We start from the raw sequence: 19,216 nt of genomic DNA on the forward strand, positions 1-19,216 counted from the left end.
ATTTTAATTATGCGTTGCATATAGTGAAGCTAAAATACCATGTCCACGCATGTGTTTGCGGGGTCGCACAAGGTTAAATACAGTGGAGGCGTGACCTTGTGACTGGACATTAGCATTGTTAGCACTTACCCTTTTTATTTTCAGGGTTCCCACCCCTTTTGATCAATGAGTTTCCATGACTTTCCAAGTCATTTGTGATTATTTAAAATTCTAATTTTAAAAATCACTTTGATTCAGACCGATTTGCTAATGATAAATAATAATTTTGATCAATTTGTGTTTCAACCAATTCATTGAATAGAACCGACTCAAAATAAATATTTGCTCACAAATCAGACATCACTATGACTTGCAATAAATTTTACTCCACACAAAAGCAATATCTTGGTGATTAAATATTTTAGAGTAAACACAAATAGAAAAACGTATATTCGGTTAGAAATTTCAATGACTTTTAAGACTATTCATTTACATGACTTTTCCAGTCCTGGAATATACTATATATATTAGCAACTATATTAAAACATTCTATTTTAGTATTCAGTATTAATGGGTCTGTACAGTTGAAGTCAGAAGTTTACATACACCTTAGCCAAATACATTTAAACTCAGTTTTTCACAATTCCTGACATTTAATTGTAGAAAACATTGCCTGTCTTAGGTCAGTTAGGATCACTATTTTAAGGATGTGAAATGTCAGAATAATAGTAGAGAGAATGATTTATTTCAGCTTTTATTTCTCTCATCACATTCCCAGTGGGTCAGAAGTTTACATACACTTTGTTAGTATTTGGTAGCATTGCCTTTACATTGTTTAACTTGGGTCAAATGTTTTGGGTAGCCTTCCACAAGCTTCTTACAATATGATGCTGGAATTTTGGCCCATTCCTCCAGATAGAACTGGTGTAACTGAGTCAGGTTTGTAGGCCTCCTTGCTCGCACATGCTTTTTCAGTTCTGACCACAAATCAGATTGAGGTCAGGGCTTTGTGTTGGCCACTCCAGTACTTTGACTTTGTTGTCCTTAAGCCATTTTTGCCACAACTTTGGAGGTATGCTTGGGGTCATTGTCCATTTGGAAGACCCATTTGTGACTGAGCTTTAACTTCCTGGCTGATGTCTTGAGATGTTGCTTCAATATATCCACATAATTTTCCTTCCTCATGATGCCATCTATTTTGTGAAGTGCACCAGTCCCTCCTCCAGCAAAGCACTCCCACAACATGATGCTGCCACCCCCATGCTTCAGGGTTGGGATGGTGTTCTTTGGCTTGCAAGCCTCACCCTTTTTCCTCCAAACATAACAATGGTCATTATGGCCAAACAGTTCAAATTTTGTTTCATCAGACCAGAGGAAATTCCTCCAGAAAGTAAGATATTTGTCCCCATGTGCACTTGCAAACTGCAGTCTGGCTTTTTTATGGTGGTTTTGGAGCATTGGCTTCTTCCTTGCTGAGCAGGTTATGTTGATATAGGAATTGTTTTACTGTGGATATAGATACTTGTCTACCTGTTTCTTCCAGCATCATCACAAGGTCCTTTGCTGTTGTTCTGGGATTGATTTGCACTTTCCGCACCAAATTACATTAATCTCTAGGAGACAGAATGCATCTCCTTCCTGAGCAGTATGTTGGCTGTGTGGTCCCATGGTGTTTATACTTGCGTACTATTGTTTGTACAGATGAACGTGGTACTTTCAGGCATTTGGAAATTGCTCCCAATGATGAACCAGACTTGTGGAGGTCCTTTATTTTTTTCTGAGGTCTTGGCTGATTTCTTTTGATTTTCCCATTATGTCAAGCAAATAGGCACTGAGTTTGAAGGTAGGCCTTAAAATACATCCACAGATACACCTACAGTTGACTCCAATTAGCTAATTAGCTTATCAGAAGCTAGATGACTAATTGCCTAAAGGCTTGATATCATTTTCTGGAATTGTCCAAGCTGCTTAAAGGCACAGTTAACTTAGTGAATGTAAACTTCTGACCCACTGGAATTGTGATATAGTCAGTTAAAAGTGAAACAATCTGTCTGTAAACAGTTGTTGGAAAAATTACTTGTGTCATGGACAAATTAGACTGCCAAAACTATAGTTTGCTAATATGAAATCTGTGGAGTGGTTAAAAAATTTGTTTTAATGACTTCAACCTAAGTGTATGTAAATGTTTGACTTAAACTGTATATTAATTATAGAGATTTATTAGGCCTGTTTTACAGCATCTGCAAAAGCAGTGCATATTTGTTGTGGAGCCTGTGTTAACAGCATTTACACTGTTGGTTCACAAGCCAGACTTGTGAAACTTAGAGAATGACAAGCAGTTGAAGGCGAACTGGTTCCTGTGACCAGCTTCCCAGATCTGACACTTTGCACTTCAGCATCTACTATGAGATGTGATGAATCAGTTAATGTTAACTCCTGGGATACAGGCCCTTCTGTTCCCACAGTCTGGCTAATTATCTGTAGATTACCAATATTGATAATTGAATGTGATGGAGCCAACATTTGAGAGGCGGCATATGTCCGATTGCACCAAGCTGTTCTTTGACAGAAGATCCAAGCTGACCATCATCAACCAACTCCAGTCAGGCCAGATGGTTTAGTTGTCCACAAGGGACCTGCATTTGAAGTCGGCATCAAAGAAGCACATTTTTTAATTTACTGGTGCATTTAAAGTTCTACAACAAATACCTTCAGGCAATATCTCCTGAAACCAACTTCAGCCTCAGGCTGAATTTCTTGGGGTAATAACCTAATTAGTTGGTTTTTAGATGTATATAGTGAATCATGTAGCCCCATATACTGAAGCAAAACCTTAACTGTTGAAAATTGCCGCATCTACATGTGAATACATATACTGTATGTAATGCAGATTAAGCATTGCTTTCCCAATATAAGGAGCTTAAATGAAAATTTTGTACAAGCCTCTTTGAAAACAAACGTGTTCTGTAACTTACAGACCTCACAGACCATCACGACATACATCCTCTCCTTGCTTCAGTGGCTGAAGTATTTCTGAGCAGTTTTAACAGATAAAGTTTTGTCCATTGCCTCCATTGCTGTTCTCCATTGAATTGTGTCTTAGCAGCACTCATCCTGTCTGTTTTAAGCTGTTACCAATGTTCTAACTGAAGTTTGAGACATTACATTTCTTTACACTTCTCTTTTGGCATCCATACGCTTTTTTCCAATCTTCCATCTGCTTGTAGCTGGCTAATTTGTCCATTTTATGTTCATTCTGTGATGGATCTATGAAATGTGTCGGAAATGACTGTTTATCTCGATCCAACTGCTGACAAAAAGTTTTGCACAAACATCTGGGTGTGTTAAGAGAATAAGCCCAAAAACATCTACATGGACGAATCAACATAAATATACTGTAAAAACACTGATTAAATGTGACGCAGTCTCAATCTCTTACTCCTGAGAGCTGTAATTAGTAGTTTTGAAAATGACAGTATGCTAGACATCTGCTTCTAAAGGAAGTAACTGTTTTGTGCTTTTCAGAACCTCAAATATAAGATTTGTTTAAAAGTCACTCTTTTTTAGTCATTTTTTGTGTCATTTCATAGTTTGAATGACTTTATCATTATTCTAAAATGTTCATTAAAAATACGCTTTTTGTCCTTAATGACAGTGGAATTATTTAGCTTTTTCTTTTTTCCTTTTGAGCCCGTCTCCGTCTATGTGAAACTGCACCTGTCACAAAAACACGAAGACACATCAAGACACGTTTTGATTTTGTTCCATGTATTTTCAGATTTTTTTTTCCACATATGTGTCTCTACATGGAGTTCTTGGGAGACTTTATGCATCATAGATAACGTTTTTAAGGTAAATTGTCCACTGAGGTAAAAGTCATTAGAAGACGTGAGTCGCAACAGATGTTTTCTTTAGTAGACTCGCTAACGTCTCTTTCATCAACGTGCATCGGACTGTCATTCTTACAAGACGAATAAAACCATGTATATTCTGCAATTCCTTATAAAGCTACCGGCCAAATGGTGAGTGGGTCAACTCTGTTTTAATCCCGTCACTCTGGTATTTATTTTCTTCCTTGCTAAAGCGCGTAAACAGAGGGAGGATAATTGTATGACTTAACAGTTGAAACGCAACAGTCCAGGCTGAAATCGTGTGCCTTTTATTATTATTATTATTAATATTTTTTTTATTTTTTCACTTTACAATACATCATTATTGTATTTATTTATTTTCCATTTTTAACTTGATGAATTTATCCTAATTTTACCTCTCGCCTCTCCCAATTTAAAAACCACTGCTCTAATGCTGGTGAGGTGGGATCATACCATAGTCACATTAATCCTGAGGCTCCTGAGATTTTCCTTGGGCTCTGACCGCATGCGGAAAAATGGTAGTTATAGACTGATATATTGGCTGTGACGAGGAGGAGGGCGGGAACTGCCGCATCTGGCTCGGCCCTATCCCTCTCCTCGGCTGATTAGCCCGATTGGGGCCGGCCGTGCACACTCACGGCCCGGCCCCGCCCTCCTCCTCGTCACATTGGCCATTTTGCGATTATCATCACCAGGCAATAAGCATTTGCGCTTGGCTGAGTAAAGGAAGCGTTAACTTTCCCTTCCTTCAGTTCTACAATCTACCAATAGATTTGTCATAATTGATAGTAAACCATTTCTGTTTTCAAGGTTTTTAGTGAAGTTTTATCAAATCTGAGTAAATATTGTAGAAAGTAGGCTGTGTTCGTTTCACTTTATAAATTTTGTGTACACCTGATTTGCTGTTTTTCAATAGTATTATGTATATTTCGGCATTTCTATGTCGGCCATTGGCCTTCCTTCTCTCTAGATATCAGTATCATCATCAGCCGTTGGAAAACCCATATCAGTCGACCACTAAAAAATGCATTGAAAATGCTTCAGGTTCAGCATAGGAAAACAGACTGAAACACAGATCCTGTTTGGAATTTAAATGACTTCTCCCACCCAAGTGGCCTTTATTCTAATGTAGATCCTCATGTCATGAATGTAATTCAGATCAGTGTCTTCCAAATATTTAACTAGCTCTTTCTGTTGTCTGGATACGCATATACTTTATATTGGAGATATTAAAAAGAGGTCTTTCAGAGTTATTTTAGGGGCGTGGATTTGTAAGTTTTTCACAAATGGCACATTGATTGCCATATGTATTATGCCAGTACGATGTCTGTCATTACATACAAAAATTAAACAAATGATAACTGTACAAACGTGATCAATATATTTAGTTAGACATTTAAAGGGAACACCAATAAAGGAAATTATGTTTGTGGTCTGCTTGTCAGTCAGTTCATATCTCAAGTAGCCTGCTTATTAGTCAGGTTTCATACTTTCATAAATGTCACATGATCAGGAAAATTACCTTCCTTTCCAGAGTGACTAAACCAGAAGTAAAATTCAACTTTGTTTTTTGTTTTTATTTACATCTCTTTCTTTACTCATTATTTGGTTGGATAGCCAGTACTTAAGATTAAATATGGTTATTTTGAAAAAAAAAAAAAAAGTAAAATAGCTGTATTTATTATTTCCGGGATGATAACTGCACACCACTCGTTAAAATAAACATGCATGTAGTCTGTTCATATGACAACATGTGACCAACATAACGGGGTCATGTAACAACAATGTAGCATACTATTGTTTGAAATGTTTATGATTGCAGTAATTTCTACTCAGTTTGGCATGCCCAATTCCCCAATGCTCACTAGGTCTTCGTGGTGGTGCAGTTGCTCACATCAATCCGGGTGGCGGAGGACAAATCTCAGTTGCTTCCGACAAATCTCATCCGCTTCTGAGACAGTCAGCCTGCACATCTTATCACTTGGCTTGCTGAGGGTAATCCATGTGAATTTACCCTCCCTAGCAACCGGGCCAAATTGGTTGCTTAGGAGGCCTAGCTGGAGTCACTCAGCACACCCTGGATTCAAACTCGTGACTTCAGGGGTTGTAGTCAGCGTCATTGCACGCCGAGCTACCCAGGCCCCCGTTATCATTGCAGTAAATTGATACCAAGTATGCATTTGGTGTATTTGCAAATCTAGTTAATTATCCAAAATGCAAATTCCATGAATTTATATACATTTCCTAAATTTATGCATGAGCTGGTAAAATACTTAACTTCAACACAAAACTCCAAACTCCAATACATGTGATTCAAAAGATGAACAGGCATCAGCAAATCCCATCCGGAGGTGAACTAAGAAATAGCATCAAGCATGCTTGATAAAACTGTATTTCACAATACACAGAGCAAGCGGCAGTGTATGGTATCCAACTGCAATTGCAGTTGGATACCATTGATACAGGTGTGTACGTGGTCAAGGTGAGCATGCCCCCTGCTAGGTAGGTGCAAGATTGTCAGGTAGATGTGGAATGTTTATTTGCAAAGTCTAGCTTTATTTAGCGCAAGAAGTATTTACACCAAACACGTTTTTGCATCTGTCTGTGCTATTTTTCAGTGTAAATACGTGCTAGATGGATGTCTTTGACCGCTGCGCTGCGTCTCAATGTTTTTGCAGCATCTCGCACAGGAGTACCGTGTTTTTAGATGCTGTGTCAAATAAAATAAAATATATACTTAAAAAAAATTACGTTTCTAATTTTAACTTATTTTATAGAACTTCTTCAGTCTGAACAGCCTGTTACGAAATTGCGATGATCAATAGTTAAAACCATAGCTTCATTTTAGCATCTCGCAACTGTAAACAAGAAACACGGAGGTCAATTGTCAAACTTTGGCATCAGCTAAAAATTTTTATATAAGCTAAGTAATATTAGCGATTGTTTACGTATTATCAGACTGTCGTCAACAGATACACAAGCTGCGTCCGAAAATCCATACTTCCCTACTATGTAGTACGCCAAAAATAGAATGCCAATGGAGTAGTATGTCCGAATCCTCAGTATTCATAAAATAATAAGCAAGAAATACCCAGATGACCTACTATTTCCGGCGAGATTGTGAAGTGCAGATGAAATGGACACTTTACTATCCCATAATCCTCCGGGAGCTGGGGAGATGTCACATTCAAAACGCTGGATTTAAAAGAACAGCGGTGCTCTTTTCAACTGTAAGTGATATACAGTATATACCAAGAACATAGTTCCTTTTGTTTAAATGTTGCTTGTTCAAAAAAACCAGAGCAGATTATTTTTGCGGTTGTTGTTATTACGTCATATCTTCGGGGTCATGGGTCAATATACCCACATCCCCAGATGAAGTAAGTCCAGAACCTATTCATACTACTCACATGCATGCCTAAAGAACGTACTGTTTAACTGGCCGAGTGTGTCCTTCATCAAATGTAGTATATACTCTGACAGTATGCAATTTCGGATGAAGGGACTGTGTGTTTTGTTTATGTTTTGTTTTAAACAGCACTCTCCTTTTAGAATGCTGGGGATTTTTTGGGAGTGAATTCGGTTGTAAATTATGAAACTCTGAAGAGACGTGACAGCCATATTTAGCTGCAGTATGTATAAACCTGGTCTTATGACTTAAAATGTAGGCTTTACCCTCCTATTGCGTTTGGGTTATTTTTGAACCAGGAGACGTAGATAATAATTTTTAAATACCACATACTGTAGTTTTTAGAACGGGAACCAAACTTTTGGACTTTATCAAGACTATCAAAATACACATAATACATTTTATTTTTATTTTATTTTTTCAGATTTTTTTCATAAAATTGTTTGAGATATAACCATTAAAAAAAAAGTTACATCTTTTGAGTTTACGGGTCAATTTTGACCCGGGCATCAATTGTGGCTTTACACATTTGTCTGTATTGTTACACTTTTTTGTCTTTCACTAGGACTGCATCTTGTTTACAAACATACACATACACATACAGTCACACACAGACACACACACATTTCTGTACAAAACAGCAAACATAACAAATCAACTAAATCAAAGGTACTGCTGTCTAAAGGGGGTGTGGTGAGAGCAAAAGCTCATGTATACTTTAGTTTAAATAGGGCTTGAAAGAGGAAATTGTCCACATTTTACTCTGCAGCCATCCGATGCCAAACAAGCTTACAGCATACTCGCGCATCAGCATTTGGCAGTTCAAGCAAGTAAACAGAATAGCTTTAGCTATTAAATTTGCATATTAAATAAGTATGAATGTTGTATACTTGAGCTGTGCATTTTTTTTAATGATGTTTAGTTGAAAAATAATACATTGGTTTCAGAACTTTTGACCACCAAATTTTATTGAGCAGTTATGAGAAATAGCAAATTCATTCAAATTAAAAGTAATTCTCACATTAGATGTTAATATAAATTGTATATTATGTTATATTTAGATGAAATTTCATAGAAAGTGATAAGAAAGACGTCTTCACATGTATCACATTGGTTGTGCATCATGTATCATTGTTGTTAATGTATATTTTAAAATGTCAAAAAATTGCAACATTTTATTATTTCTAAAAAAAAATGGCATATTAATTAATAACTTTTATATTTGTCAGTTAACATGGCAAAAATATCAATATTTTGGTTATGAATGATTTATATGTATACAAAATTATTTTCTGCATATTCTCCATCAAGTAATTAAGCTCGTGGTGCTCTCATTTACGGTGAGGTTTCTTCTCTATGATTCTTGGAAAAATATACTGTATACTCACACTAATGTAAAGTGCAATATAGAATAAAGTAGTTTTATTTTTAAGATGGGGTGTACTAAGTGCGATGGCAGCAGCCTAAGCTGGTTTAAGATGGTCTAGCTGGTCTCCTAGTGAAGTGTTTATCATTGCCCTAATAAATTCAGTTTAATGCATTGTAAACTTTTGATGGTGATATCATAAGATTTGAAATAATATTAACCAGGACTATTTCTGAAAAAAAGCCAGTCTGTTCTGAACCACACACAATCTTAGGTTCTCATACACAGTTGAAGTCATTTTTTTAACCACTCCACAGATTTCATATTAGCACACTATAGTTTTGGCAAGTCATTTAGGACATCTACTTTGTACATGACACAAGTAATTTTTCTAACAATTGTTTACAGACAGATTGTTTCACTTTTAATTGACTATATACCAATTCCAGTGGTTCAGAAGTTTACATTACATTACAGAAGTTAACTGTGCCTTTAAGCAGCTTGGAAAAGTCCAGAAAATGATGTCAAACCTTCTGATAAGCTAATTGGCTAATGTACCTGTGTACCTGTCGATGTATTTTAAGGCCTACCTTCAAACTCAGTGCCTCTTTGCTTGACATAATGGGAAAATCAAAAGAAATCAGCCAAGACCTCAGAAAAAAAAATTGTGGACCTCCACAAGTCTGGTTCATCCTTGGGAGCAATTTCCAAATGCCTGGAAGTACCACGTTCATCTGTACAAACAATAGTACTTAAGTATAAACACCATGGGACCACGCAGCCATCATACCACTCAGGAAGGAGACGCATTCTGTCTCCTAGAGATGAACATAGTTTGGTGCGAAAAGTGCAAATCAATCCCAGAACAACAGGAAAGGACCTTGTGAAGAAGCTGGAAGAAACAGGTAGACAAGTATCTATATCCACAGTAAAACAATTCCTATATCAACATAACCTGCTCAGCAAGGAAGAAGCCAATGCTCCAAAACCCCCATAAAAAGCCAGACTACAGTTTGCAAGTGCACATGTAGGAAGGAAAATTATGTGGATATATGAAGCAACATCTCAAGACATCAGCCATGAAGTTAAAGCTCAGGCACAAATGGGTCTTCAAATGGACAATGACTCCAAGCATACCTCCACAATTGTGGAAAAATGGCTTAAGGTAAACAAAGTCAAGGTATTGGAGTGGCAATCACAAAGCCCTGACCTCGATCTGATAGAAATTTGTGGTCAGAACTGAAAAAGCATGTGCGACAAGGAGACCTACAAACCTGACTCAGTTACACCAGTTCTGTCTGGAGGAATGGCCCAAAATTCCAGCAACTTTTTGTGAGAAGCTTGTGGAAGGCTACCCAAAATGTTTGACCCAAGTTAAACCATTTAAAGGCAATGCTACCAAATACTAACAAAACTTCTGACCCTCTGGGAATGTGATGAAAGAAATAAAAGCTGAAATAAATCATTCTCTCTACTATTATTCTGACATTTCACATTCTTAAAATAAAGTAGTGATCCTAACTGACCTAAGACAGGCAATGTTTTCTACGATTAAATGTCAGGAATTGTGAAAAACTGAGTTTAAATGTATTTGGCTAAGGTGTATGTAAACTTCTGACTTCAACTGTATTCTGTGTAACTGCAGTACTGCAGCATTGTTTGTTTTGAAGCAGCAATGGCAGCTGATGTGTGTTTTTGAGGGATAAGTCATCCGTGGGCGAGCTGTAGCAGTAAAGCTTAGAGAAGACTCCACATAAGACTCTGACAGCTGGTGGCAGATAAACAGGCCTTTTCTTAACACTCTGAAACTCTCTCTATTTGTCTCTCCACCACACAGATCTGACAGGGGCCAATAGGGAAAGGATGCCCTTGCAAAAAAAGCAATGTGATGATGCAGAGTATTGTTTTCAATCAAAAAGGCATTCGTATTTATGCAGTTTGGTGATCTTATGAGAAGACAAAATGTAATAACTTTATAGACATAGTATTAAAAACATAAAACCTTTGTTTAAAGGTTTAAAGGTTATTTAAGATAGACAGACTAACAGACAGAAAGGGAACAGAGATCAAGCCCATGTGCCGTGATGAGAGACTGGGCTTGAAATCACGCATGCTGTAAATGGTTGGCAAGTATGATGCAATGAACTGAAATTGAGATTTTGTGAGCATCAGTTTCCGTAGCTAGAATAATTCCTCTCCAGTGAAACTTTGTGCTTCCTGTTCCCTGTGACATCACTTCCTCTTACGCTGAACTTTCTTTTAGGCTCATTCAAGCAATACGATGACTAATAGATTAAGTGCATATATCTATATTATATTACTTTTGGTCCCACTTTATATTAGGTGTCTTTAACTACTATGTACTATCATTAAAATATATACAAAACAGTGTATTTATTGTGCAACTCCATGTTGGTCTGCAAAGTTCTCACAAGATTCACATTTGCTGCTACTGAGTTAGAGATAGTGTCAGGGTTTGGGGTAGGGTTAGGGTTAGGTTTAGGAGTTAAATGCAGGTACTTTAAATGGAAGTACAATGCAACAACACATATGTACATAATAAGAACATTGTATCAAATGCTTAAGTACATAGTGATTAAAGACACCTAACATAAAGTGGGTCCCTTGTTGTTTCAGTCTTTCTAACTATCCAGTTTTTCATTTTTTCCTGTTATTTATTCTCTTCAGGTCATCTCTGACGTGTCCTCATTGTCTTAAGCAGAGCAATACATTTGATCCTTTTCTGTGTATATCTCTCCCTATTCCTTTAAGACAGACAAGGTGAGTAAAATTCAACGCTGCATATGTATGTTCAGGTCTTTTTTGTGTTTTTATGGTTGTTGATTTGCCTTTTTGCCCCTCTGAACTCAGAAACAAGAAGGCATTCAAACAGTAATTTTGTGGCACACATACCCCACACTATATTAGATGGATTACAAATGGGAAATCCTGAAGTACTGAAGGAAACAAAACATTTAAACTCTCACAAACACAAAATCGTTGTTCCAAATACAGTATAATGTCACTGATCAAACTGTCCCTATCAGATGTGCACACAAACTACAGGTAAACACCCTTCAGTGTATCTATAAAGTTTTTATGCTTTATTTCTGTTGTTTAAGGCAGAACAAATGTCCACTCTTACATGTACAGTATAACTGTTTGAGTTGTGGCACTTTCTAATACATGACATACTTGCATAATACATAATACATCCAATACTTGCCTCACCCCTTCCAGCAATTTTTCCAGCATCCACCCTGACTCCACCCCTTTTCTCAATAGTTTATGTCTGGAGAGGGACTTTTCACGCTTTAGATCATATCTCAGCCATGTTGTGTAACTCTTTCTTAAATTAATGGGAGTATACATGATGGTGCACTTGATGTAGTCACTTTGAAGCAGCAGGTGACGTGGAGAGGTTAACTTAGGAATCTCTTTAGGAAACTTAATGCTTCAACCATGCCCACCTGGATGTGCTCCTCCCATGGTTCATATCAATTATTTAAAAAAATCCATTAAATAGAGTATGGATATACAAATTATTATATGTTTACAACTATGATCATCTAAACAAAGATTAATTTGTGTTCATTGGGCCTCATTCATGAAACACAAGCAGAACGAATTTTTGTGTAAAACGGTCGTAAAGCCGGTCTGACTTAATCTCTCGGATTCATGAAAGTTTTTGTATTTTCAAAACGTTAATTGGCACGAACAAAATTTACACCTGCTCCTGACCACGTGTAATCATGCGTAAGACATCCGAACGTGTTGTGTTCTTTCAGGCAAACTGTCATGACTGTTTTGATAGAAATTAAATTAAATAAATAATGAAAAAATTTACTATTAATTAAATTAGTGAAATTAACCTTTAAAAAAAACGTTGTTTTCTTTTTAAACCATTGCCAAGTCTTATTTAGAAACACATTTATTTTTTCAAAGTATAGTTCCCTATTAACGAGTAGAGCGCGTGTCTGGATGCATGAGAGAACATCGCCACCTGCTGTCATTTAACACCACTTATAACAACTGCAACGAGCACTCATGATAACATTAAAAACGTCATGGTTACTGGTGTAACCTCCGTTCCCTGATGGAGGGAACGAGACGTTGGTGTCGATGTAGTGACACTAGGGGTCACTCTTGGGAGCCCGAGACACCTCTGGTCTTTGATAAAAGGCCAATGAAAATTGCCGAGTGGTATTTGCATGCCACTCCCCCGAACATACGGGTATAAAAGGAGCTGGTATGCAACCACTCATTCAGGTTTTACGCTGAGGAGCCGATATAAGGTCCGGCCATTTCAGCGGGTAGTTCAGCGTTGTGGCAGGAGGGACCAACGTCTCGTTCCCTCCATCAGGGAACGGAGGTTACACCAGTAACCATGACGTTCCCTATCTGTCACTCACTCGACGTTGGTGTCGATGTAGTGACACTAGGGGTCCCTATACAAAACGCCACAAGGCTGAACTGTGTTACGTGAACTGGCGGTGTGTGGTGGGCAGACTTGCTGCGTGCCTCATAGCCAGCGCACCAGGTCGACACGTAACCTCCCCCAACACAGTTATGAGTGTCAAACGGCCCTTTTTGGGGACAAGTCGTCTACCCAGAGATAGAGACAGGCTTAACGCAGTCGTGGCCTCTTTCCCCTTCTCTTTTTCCACTCCCTAAAAAAGAAGGGGGATTATCTGACTGGGCCGCCAGGTCTAGTCGGGGGGTGTCCCTCCCAAGGGGAGGACACCGCGGAGACCACACCTCGCCCCAAGAGAGGGGGGGATATTTAAGTGGAAGAATACATCACATGGTCTTTCCAACCATGTGGAGAGCCTTCAAGGTAGATCCTACCCAATGGGGGAGGAGTTACTACAACATGGAGACTGAGGGGCTCTGCCCAAGGAAGACGCAGTTTGCCAGTAGGGAAACGAACTAGCGGAAGATATAGATCGCATGGGGTTAGCCTTACAGGGAACCGCCACATGCGGAGCACCTACCCCAGAACCGGGCTCTTAGTTAGCGCGAGTACTGGGCCGGCAGCGAGTCTCTCTGAAAACTCGACTGCCACAGGGCTCGGAGGAAGTCAACCAGGGAACAACTTTTGTGAACACTACTGGGAATTAACAGCGCATGTCTTCAGCTCAAAAGGAGGTGGAAGGCGCTATGTGCAAGCGATACACCCGGCCGGCTATCCCGGGCTTATCCGCTTGTGTTGCGTGCCACTACCTGGGACGAAACCGGTTCCACCCGGAGGTTGTAGAACCTTGCAAAGGTGTTGGGTGTTGCCCAGCCCGCTGCTCTACAATGTCTGTTAGAGAGGCACCTCTGGCCAGGGCCCAAGAAGCCGTGGGCTCGTAGCCCTACTGGGGGCGGCATGTTTTAGGCGAGACATGCCATAGTTATGGCGTCAATGAGCCAGTGGGCGATCCTCTGCTTGGAGACAGCGCTTCCTTTCCGCTGTGCACCAAAGCAGACAAAGAGCTGCTCAGAGATTCTAAAGCTCTGCGTGCGATCCAAATAGATGCGTAAAGCGCGCACCGGACACAGCAACGACAGGGCTGGGTCTGCCTCCTCCTGGGGCAGCGCTTGCAGGTTCACCACCTGGTCCCTAAAAGGAGTGGTGGGAACCTTGGGCACATAGCCCGGTCGGGGGTCTCGGGATCACGTGAGAATAGCCCGGACCGAACTCCAGGCACGTTTCGCTGACAGAGAACGCTTGCAGGTCACCTACCCTCTTGATGGAAGTGAGCGCAGTCAGGAGGGCAGTCTTCAAGGAGAGTGCCTTAAGCCCGGCTGACTGCAAAACTCAAAGGGGGCTCTCTGTAGACCCTGAAAAACTACAGAGGTCCGATGAGGGAACAAGGCGTGGCCTGGAGGGATTCAGCCTCCTGGCGCCTCTTAGGAACCTGATGATCAGATCATGCTTCCCTAAGGACTTACCGTCGACTGCGTCATGGTGTGCTGCTATGGCAGCAACGTACACCTTCAAGGTGGAAGGGGACAGCCTCCCTTCCAACCTCTCTTGCAGGAAGGAAAGCACTGATCTGACTGCACACCTCTAGGGGTCTTCCTGATGGGAAGAACACCACTTAGCGAACAGACACCACTTAAAGGCATACAGGCGCTTTGTAGAGGGAGCCCTAGCCTGAGTGAACGTGTCTACCACCGCAGGTGGGAGACAGCTTAGGTCTTCCGCGTCCCGTCCAGGGGCCAGACATGGAGACTCCAGAGGTCTGGGTGCGGGTGCCGGATGGTGCCCCTTCCCTGAGAAAGAAGGGCCTTCCTCAGGGGAATTTGCCCGGGGGGAGCTGTCACGAGGAGCGTGAGGTCCGAGCACCATGTCTGGGCGGGCCAGTAGGGTGCTTACCAGGACGACCTTCTCCTCGTCCTCCCTGACCTTGCACAGGATCTGTGCGAGCAGGCTCACTGGGGAAAACGCATATTTGCGAATGCCAGGGGACCAGCTGTGTGCCAGCGCATCTATGCCGAGGAAGGCCTCGGTCTTGGGAGGCGAACAGGTGCACCTGTGCCTGACTGAATCGACTCCAAATCAGCTGGACCACCTGAAGGTGGAGTCTCCACTCTCCCTTGAGGGTAACCTGTTGTTACGGCGCGTCCGCCGGAGTGTTGAGGTTGCCCGGGATGTGAGTGGCTTGCAGCGACTTGGTGCTGCTAACTCCATTGGAGGAGACGGCGGGCGAGTTATGACATACAGCGGGAGCGCAGACCGCCTTGGCGGTTGACATATGCTACCGCTGCCGTGCTGTCTGTCCGAACTAGCACGTGCTTGCCCTGGATCAACGGCCGGAACCTCCGCAGGGCGAGCAGAATTGCCAGTAACTCGAGGCAGTTGATGTGCCAATGCAGCCGCGGACCCGTCTAGAGGCCGGCGGCTGCGTGCCCGTTGCCAACAGCGCCCCAGCCCATTTTGGAGGCGTCTGTCGTGACCACGACGCGCCTGGAGACCAGTTCTAGCGGAACACCTGCTCGTGGAAACGAGAGGTCGGTCCAAGGGCTGAAAAGACGGTGACAGACCGACGTAATGGCCACGCGGTGTGTCCCGTGGCGCCATGCCTGTCTCGGGACTCGAGTCTGGAGCCAGTGCTGAAGCGGCCTCATATGCATCAACCCGAGCGGGGTGGCCACCGCCGAGGATGCCATATGCCCCAGGAGCCTCTGAAAATGTTTCAGTGGAACCACTGTTTTCTGTTTGAACGCCTTCAAACAGGCCAGCACCGACTGGGCGCGCCCGTTCGTAAGGTGCGCCGTCAAGGAGACTGAGTCCAACTCCAAACCGAGAAAAGAGATGCTCTGAACCGGGAGGAGCTTGCTCTTTTCCCAGCTGACCCGAAGCCCTAGTCGGCTGAGGTGTGAGAGCACCAGGTCCCTGTGTGCGCATAACCCGTCTCGAGAGTGAGCTAGGATTAGCCAGTCGTCGAGATAGTTAAGAATGCAAATGCCCACCTCCCTTAACGGGGCAAGGGCAGCCTCTGCGATCTTCGTAAAGATGCGAGGAGACAGGGACAGGCCGAAAGGGAGGACTTGTACTGATACGCCTGACCCTCGAACGCAAACCGCAGGAAGGGTCTGTGTCGAGGAAGGATCGAGACGTGAAAGTACGCATCCTTCGGGTCTACCGCCGCGAACCAATCTTGATGCCGGACGCTCGCTAGAATGCGTCTTTGCATCAGCATCTTGAACGGGAGTCTGTGTAAGGCCCGGTTCAGTACTCGCAGGTCCAAGATTGGCCGCAACCCACCGCCTTTTTTCGGTACAATGAAGTAGGGGCTGTAAAACCCCTTCTTCATCTCGGCTGGAGGGACAGGTTCTATCGCGTCCTTCCGTAGGAGGGTAGCGATCTCCGCGCAAGGTAGCAGCGTTTCCGTCTTTCACCAAGGTGAAGTGGACACCGCTGGACCTGGGCGGATGTCCAGCGAAGTGAATCGTGCAGCCGAGTCAGACGGTCCGGACCAGCCCTCGTGACGGACTGGAAAGCGCAAGCCATGCGTCCGAGTTCCGCGCAAGGGGAACCAAAGGGACAACGTCATCGGATGTACCGGCGGGTGGGGACACGCGGCGGGGTGGAGCTTGAGGTGCCACACCACATCATGGCCGTGCTGAGTCCGAGGACATCGAAGCACTTACCTGGCTCCTTGTGACCACCCCCGGAACAGCCTGGGACGGGGGAGGAAGAGGCCTGTCCTCATGACCCGTGGAGACTGTCACATCGGGGGCGGATTTGTGCCACAGCTGGGCGCTCAGGGCGGGAGACCGCCGCTGGAGCGCCAACCTGCCAAATGGAGTGGTGGACGGTGGTCGTGATGCCAGCCGTACACACCGAATATGTGACCCAGGGAACAAGGAAACCACTCTTGCGGAGCTCTTGAGTACTGCAGCCACTTGGGCATGCAGCGCAATTAAATGCAAAAGGTAACAAAAAGAAGATCTGCTTACCAGCTCCAGAGCAGCGGGTTTCGTTGTCCCTGGGTCGCCCGTCTCAGGGGCGCTTCGAAGACCTCCGTGGGTTCTTCGGTGCCGGCTGTGAGACGGGTGGCGTCGGCTTCCTGCGGTGGGCTCCACGCCGGGGCCGGGCCGGAGGGGCGGGCTGCGGCGGAGCCAGTGCAGTCACCGCAGGGGGACGCCCTCGGCGATGAGTAGATGGGGTGCGGGATCTTGAGCCACGCCGGGGCAGGACAAGCCGGCTAGCATCCATCTACTGCTCTACCATCGAGAACTGCTGGGCAAAGTCCTCGACGGTGTCGCCGAATAGGCCAGCCTGGGAGATTGGGCAGCAAGGAATCGTGTCCTGTTGGCCTCACCCATCTCGACCAGGTTGAGCCAAAGGTGGCGCTCCTGGACCACTAGTGTGGCCATCGTCCGCCCGAGAGACCGCGCCGTGACCTCCGTCGCTCGGAGAGCGAGGTCGGTCGCCGAGCGCAGTTCCTGCATCAATCCCGGGGCGGAACTACCCTCGTGCAGTTCCTTTAGCGCCTTGGCGGACTTGCAGGAGAGCCATGGCGTGCAGGGCGGAGGCGGCTTGTCCAGCAGCGCCGTAGGCTTTGACCGTCAGAGACGACGTAAACCTACAGGCCTTGGACGGGGGCTTTGGGCACCCGCGCCAGGTGGCGGCGCTCTGCGGGCATAGGTGCACCGCGAGCACCTTTATCCACCGGGGGGTTGCCGAATAACCCTTGGCCGCCCCACCATCGAGGGTAGTGAGAGCGGGGAAGCTGAAAAGATCGGGACCGGGCAGTAAAAGGTGCCTCCCGCGACCTTGTCAGCTCTTCATGCACTTCCGGGAAGAAAGGAACGGGGCGGGGCGTGGCTTTGAGCGGCGCCGCGAGCCCAGGAACCAATCACAGAGCCGCGAGGGTTCAGGGAAGAGCGGTGAAATCCACTCTAACCGACGCTCGCGGCTGTCCGGGAAAGCATGTCGTCATCTCCGCGTCAGCCTGTGACTGGGCGATCGACCCCGAAGGGAGGAGCCCAGCTGAGGCTTCCGACTGGACGAGCCCGCTCTCCGATGCTGCGCTCGAGAGCTCATCACTTTCGCGGGCTCCGAATAAGAGGTCGAACTCGCCGTGAGACGAGCCGGCGGACTCACCCGGAAGCCCGATCGGGGCAGACGAGCGTGCTGGGGAATGGGAGGTCCGCGGGGCGATACCCGGCGGAGGCGGTCCCATTGGGGTCCCCAAATCGCCCCCAGTGCTAGCCGCGCTGGCCTCAAACCCGTGGGTAAAAGGACCGAGGCGGGAGCCTCTGGGGTGGCTCGCTTCCTTACGAAGGCGAGCCGCGACCGCAACGTTGCCATGGACACATTCTCCTAATGAGAATGTGACCATCCACGAACGCTGTCTCCACGTGAGCAGTGCCCAGACACGAAAGACAGTGATCGTGACCGTTAGAAGGCGAGAGATAACGAGCACAACCAGGAATAACACACAATCGGAAAAGCATCTTTAAAAAGACGCGTCTTTAAAAAGACGTTCCGTGTGTGCGCTCTTTTAGAGAAATATATACTCTTTTAGAGGGGAAAAATGCTCTTTCAGAAAATATACTCTCTAGTTTTTCTGCCGAAGTGCCCAGGGGCATTCTCTGCAGAGCACCAGTGCAGAGGAGGGAGAAGCCGCTGAAATGCACCGTCAGATCCAGCAGGTGAATGAACAGTAGTATTCAGCTCAATGAACATGACCGTTCGGCTCCGAAGAGAAAATCTGAATGAGTGGTTGCATACCAGCTCCTTTTATACCCGTATGTTCGGGGGAGTGGCATGCAAATACCACTCGCCAATTTTCATTGGCCTTTTATCAAAGACCAGAGGTGTCTCGGGCTCCCAAGAGTGACCCCTAGTGTCACTACATCGACACCAACGTCGAGTGAGTGACAGATAGGGAACAACAAACTCCAGCGCTGGATAACACACACGAACAAACTGGAAACTCCTGCTCAAGAACTGGAGATGTTTCTTTTACATTAGACACTTACCTGACGAAAGCTATTTCAAAAAGTGGTGGGGACAAAACAGGCAAAGGCTAAAAGTGGTAGGGACATGTCCTACCCATCCCACCCATAAATGACACCTATGAAATAAGC

At 44.1% G+C, this 19,216-nt stretch overlaps 1 protein-coding gene across 1 annotated transcript in view; it reads left to right on the plus strand.

Annotated features, from left to right (window-relative positions):
• Positions 1–19,216, plus strand: part of LOC127452059 (ubiquitin carboxyl-terminal hydrolase 43-like) — a 96,828-nt gene that overhangs the window by 42,395 nt on the left and 35,217 nt on the right. Inside the window, exon 4 of the mRNA XM_051717223.1 lies at positions 11,315–11,407. Within this exon, the coding sequence (XP_051573183.1) occupies positions 11,315–11,407 (93 nt within the window). The remainder of the gene's footprint in view (positions 1–11,314; positions 11,408–19,216) is intronic.

Source organism: Myxocyprinus asiaticus, chromosome 14, assembly GCF_019703515.2.
Source record: "Myxocyprinus asiaticus isolate MX2 ecotype Aquarium Trade chromosome 14, UBuf_Myxa_2, whole genome shotgun sequence".
Lineage (NCBI taxonomy): Eukaryota > Metazoa > Chordata > Actinopteri > Cypriniformes > Catostomidae > Myxocyprinus > Myxocyprinus asiaticus.